The sequence below is a fragment of the Halyomorpha halys genome, unplaced genomic scaffold (genome assembly GCF_000696795.3).
Source record: "Halyomorpha halys isolate HHAL.00 unplaced genomic scaffold, Hhal_1.1 Scaffold526.1, whole genome shotgun sequence".
In the NCBI taxonomy this organism is placed as follows: Eukaryota; Metazoa; Arthropoda; class Insecta; order Hemiptera; family Pentatomidae; genus Halyomorpha; species Halyomorpha halys.
In genome coordinates, this window is record NW_027106549.1 from 636536 (window position 1) to 641659 (window position 5124).

The window sequence follows — 5124 nt, forward strand, 5'->3', positions numbered from 1 at the left end:
GGTCCCGTGTGCGATAATGGCTCTGCCTAGACGGTTAATGGTTCCCAGAGGGTACCTACCCTCTGTTATCTATATGTCTTTGTACATTACTTGCCTAGGTCCGGCGGTACCTTTGGCATGCCGACAAAAGAAATTATTTTAAGTTAAAAAACTCCAGCTGGTACCTCTCATACATATCAGATTGTAGGATTGAGACCGTGTGTAGCTGAGGGAGTTCAGTGGCTGTCTCATGACTGCAGCGGTTCCGGTTCGAATCCCGGTCTGGGGGTCAACTTTTTTCATTTCCGTGGTGGTCCCACGAAGTGAGAACTTGACCCACCACCATGGTTAGAATAGATTGGTTATATATAGATAATCCTCACGTATGTCATAAATGACCAGAAAGGAAGTAAAAAAAAAATTCTACGGATGGTTGGAACTTGATAAAGATTGAACCAAAGGATTAGGATAATTAAAAAGCTTTATGTGGAATTTAGAGAATTCGGTTGGTATGAGATCAAGGACAAAAGGGATGTGAAGGTCATGGTGTTGTGTTCCGTTGGAAACGTAACAGGGTGCATTGACTATGGTTCTAAGGATTTTGGATTGAAAGGATTGTATATGTTTGATGTTCAAAGGTTTAGCTGTTTCACAAAGTTCAAGTCCACAAGTCCAGATAGGTATTAATATCAAAGAATTTACCAACTTGAGACACAGTAAATTCTATTAATCGTGGTCTAATTAAACGAACCAAAATTTTAATACGAACCCCTTCATCAATTCAAAGAAGACTGTACATTAGTATCAAGTAATAGAATTAAGGATTTAGATTAAGGTAATTCCCAACCAACTCTGCACCTTGACAATAACGCATCGGGTTAGCAACGAGTGCACAAAACATATTCTTAAATAAAAAAAATACCTTAGAATGAATCGCAGCAGATGCAGTAGGATTATTTATGAGGTAAACGAGAAAATAGAGCGATACTAATAATCTAAAGATAGATCGAGGCTTAAAAAAAAAAAGATGTATACATAAGATAAGTTCATTTAATCAATATCATAATAGTATTTGGAAGCTCCGAACACTTATTTAAACTCCGATTACATAATTATGCACTTATTAAATAACACTCACTTTAAACCTCAACGAGTACAGTGAATACTAAGCGTCTGAAATTGGATAATGGTGTGAAACCCTCCACTCCCACCCTCCGTGATAACTTTACTTATCTAATTTTCCAAAAAGACAATTATAGCGAGTAGATTGGTCAATGTACGACATGTCACAATCTCAGAACAGCAGATCATAAAAAAAAAGGTCATCCTTTCCAGCCGAACCCACCCCACTAAGACTCCAAGGGAGCGATGGTCCTACATCACTTTTAAAATATATGCTTAAAACGGGGAGAGGTGACTTTAAGATAGTTTAATCGAGCAATATTTAAAAAGCGGCTAAAATTGAAAAACGGCGTGAAGCCCTCCACACCCACCCTCCGTGATAACTTTACTTGGTCAAAGAAAGATATATAACAATCTCAGAAGAGGAGATCATAAAAAAAGGTCATCCTTCCCAGCCAGACCCACCTCACTAAAACCCCTTTTTTATTTTATTTTTAAGACCCCAAGGGAGCAACTTTCATCAGCATATGGGGAGCAACTTTCATTCATTTTAAGCATATATTTTAAATCACTTTTAAAATATATGCTTAAAACGGGGAGAGGTGACTTTAAGGTAGTTTAATCGAGCAATATTTAAAAAGCGCTTGATATTGGAAAACAATGTGAATAACATACGAAGTATATATACAATAAATAATTATTTTTTTTATACTCTGCTGTAATGATAAAGTGATTTTGTCATTTTGAGTTAGCAATTCTTCGCTTAATAACAGTGAACTTTCTCATATTTGTGTTCAATGAGAAAGTTGATTAATATTTATTTTATTTAATTACATATAATCGTATTTTAACGAAGTAAAGGGGTCATTCTACAACAAAGATTTTTTTTTTGTGCAGTACACTAAGTACAGCTGACAATCAATGACAACAAAAAATGTGTAACTCAGTTACTAAATCTAGAAATATTACATGCAATATTCAATATTTGTACAAATGGGTTTCGTTAGAACCAACATTACATAATTTTACATTCAATACTATGTATTTTATTAGCAAAATTACATTAAATGCTTAAAATTTCGATAACTAGTTTTTAGCTTATTTTATAACTGTAGTTGATTACTATAAACTGTAGCCGTGAGTCAACTCCAGTGGGTTCTGGAGCCTTCCTGGGGTCCACCCAGCCTCAAAATTGGGTACCCTTAATTGGGTAAAAATCTGGCGGTCGAGCGTCATTCTAACCAAATGCAAATCACTTCCTTGCACAACCGTTGTGCTAAGAAGTAACAGTGTACTTCTTTATAAAGTACTGAGCCCCTGACCTTTCATGGGTTGTAGCGGTACAGATTTTAATTTAATTTTAATTTTTAGTTGATTATTTACTCAGCAATAACAAAAAAAAATCTCAGCTCACATCAACGAATATGTTCTGTTAACTAATGTTAACAATGAAACCAATATTAGATAAGTTTTGAAGGTTATGTAAAGAACCTATTATGACTTTTGGCAACGAATTTCTGATTTCTTAGTCCATAATGTGGCTGTCGGACGGGTTTTCTTTTATTCGATTTTTGTATTACATGTATGTTAACCTAAAACCTTAATTTAAAGATTACCAGAGATTATAAGAAACAAACGACGTTGATGAACAGGGAAGTTTTACGCCGTTACACAAATAGAACCTCGAATTTTGAAGGAATTGTAATTTTTTTTTTCTAGGTCGGTTAAAAAGGTCCATTATTAAAAGTAAAAGACTAAAATAGAAAAAAAAAGTATAATCAGTCAAGCCTACTTTTTATTTGTCTAATTTATAAATATACTGTCTAGATACAGTCTTGAAATTCACCTTTTATGTATTTACAATATATATTTATATATAAATATATTCCTTTTTGGTTAGCCTATTTCAGATAATTTATGTGAGATTTAATATTTGCATGATCTTATTTATTTTTGTTGTGATGATGCCTGGATTGGGGTTGACATGTTAATTATATAATGGTATATGATGGACTTGACGTTTTTTTTTTTTTTTTTAGCATTCCCGCAATACACTGACAAATATAAAGTCCTAAAACATTCTAATAAAAAAAACAAATGATATTGAAAATAACTCAATAACAGAAATTCACGCATGTATTGAGTCTCACACAATGAAACGAAATAGAAAGTGTGTAGAACTGGTTAATATCAAGATTTAGCAGTTTTTCATGGTATGACGTATATAAAAAAAAAAATTATAACTTCCTACGGATGTGGAAAGCTAGGAAGAAATATTGGAACACACACTTTCCCAATATAGAACGAAGTCAAAACAACGTTATTTCAATTTTTTTACAACTAAACAGTCTGGTCCAGTTTAAAAGCAAATTGAAATAAAGAGCAGTGAAGCAAAAGGTATGATTACCTGGTTTAAACATAAGTTATTCTATAAAATCTAAATCTTGTATAGATGAATAAATACAATAGAAATAATATGAATATGTTTTGTCAAGAAGAGGTATGGTTTATTCGTTGTAATTCAAATTCCTAATCATGGGCCTCTTCAATGTTTTAGGCCAGATTCATCATGACATCAATGGGATGATAGCATGTTAAAAAGAAATTAATCATTAGTAAAAAATATGACATAATTAATTCGAAAACCATCGACTAACCAACGTATTTTATTGAAGCATTATTCCTGTCATCACGCTTCGTCCTTCTTTCCTTTTATTCATTCATATCAAAATCGTGTTAAAATAATACTAAAAATTCCACGAAATTAAATAAAAAAAGATGAATAGAACTCAATACAAATATTTAAAGAAAATAGTACCTATATATTGAACATTAAGAATTTATTAAATTTATATGAGCTATTTTTTTACTTAACCATATTTTTAATTTTTACTAAAGTTTCGATTAATCATACTGTCTTTAGGCACAAATTTAAAAGAACTCATAATACATATCAAAACATTTAACATTTCTAAAATATTTATTGACATATTAAATTTATGTCTTAAATTAAAATGTGTTTATTTGAACATATAATCAGATTTAATATGCAATTATAATTAACGTATGACGATTAAACCAACATATATTAAATTCATGAATTGTCCAAGCATATTAATGAAATTAATTGCATGTTCATATAAACGCATTTTAATGCAGGTTGAAAACATAGATTAGTATACATATACACTAATATATAATTCTCTTTTTATTTTTTAAACGTTGAAAGATGGCTTGAATAGCCGAAATATTGGGAAGATAAAAATAAATGAAGTATAAAAAAAAAAAAAAAAAAAAAAAAAGACCACATTGGAAAATTACTGAATATTTGATGAGATAAGTAATCACAGTTCTGTTGAAAATTACTATCTTGTTTAGTTCATTGAATATAATATTCTACTAATTTGGAATAAATACCTTGAACCTCCTGTCCCCTAGGGGTGGTTTGGCGAATGGTATCCCTTGGAACTGGTAAATCGTCCGGTTGGTCCATAGCGTGGTGTTGGTCGACCAGAGGATATCTCCGAGCCCGGCGATCCGAACCGCGATGTCTGCTCCCGCCGACAGAGCCCATACAAGTTGTGCACCCAGTAACAGCAACATCTCGACTGGCCCTCCTCCTTACCCCCTCTCTGTGCCGGTTAGAGCACGAGGAGGGAGATTTTCGGATGTATAGGAAGTGACATAACATTCTGCCGTTTGGAAAAGGAAGTTTAGATGTTGATTTTGGAAATTAATGTTAAAGATAACGTCGACTTTAGGAATCAAGAAAATTTGAATAGTAAATTCTACCTTTAGTTGCAAAAATATGTTTAGTAAAGAAAAGTAGAGAATAATGAGAATAAGATGATAATATTTTCAAAACTGTAACTAATGACTACAGTCATCTAATATTACAGTAAAAAAATTAACGATATTTTCTAGAAAAAAATATGAGGTTTTCTGTTGTTCTATTGTTGTTTTTTCAGGAACATGGCATCAATTTTATTTATTTTTTGATTCAGAAAAAAATTTAGTGATACC

General features: G+C 32.0%; 1 protein-coding gene across 1 annotated transcript in view; it reads right to left on the reverse strand.

Annotated features, from left to right (window-relative positions):
• The window catches only part of LOC106683900 (juvenile hormone esterase), a gene marked incomplete at its 3' end in the record, with an annotated part of 46250 nt that extends 41546 nt beyond the window's left edge, over positions 1–4704 (reverse strand). Inside the window, 1 exon segment of the mRNA XM_067044896.1 lies at positions 4519–4704. Within this exon segment, the coding sequence (XP_066900997.1) occupies positions 4519–4704 (186 nt within the window).
• Positions 4705–5124: the final 420 nt, after the last annotated feature.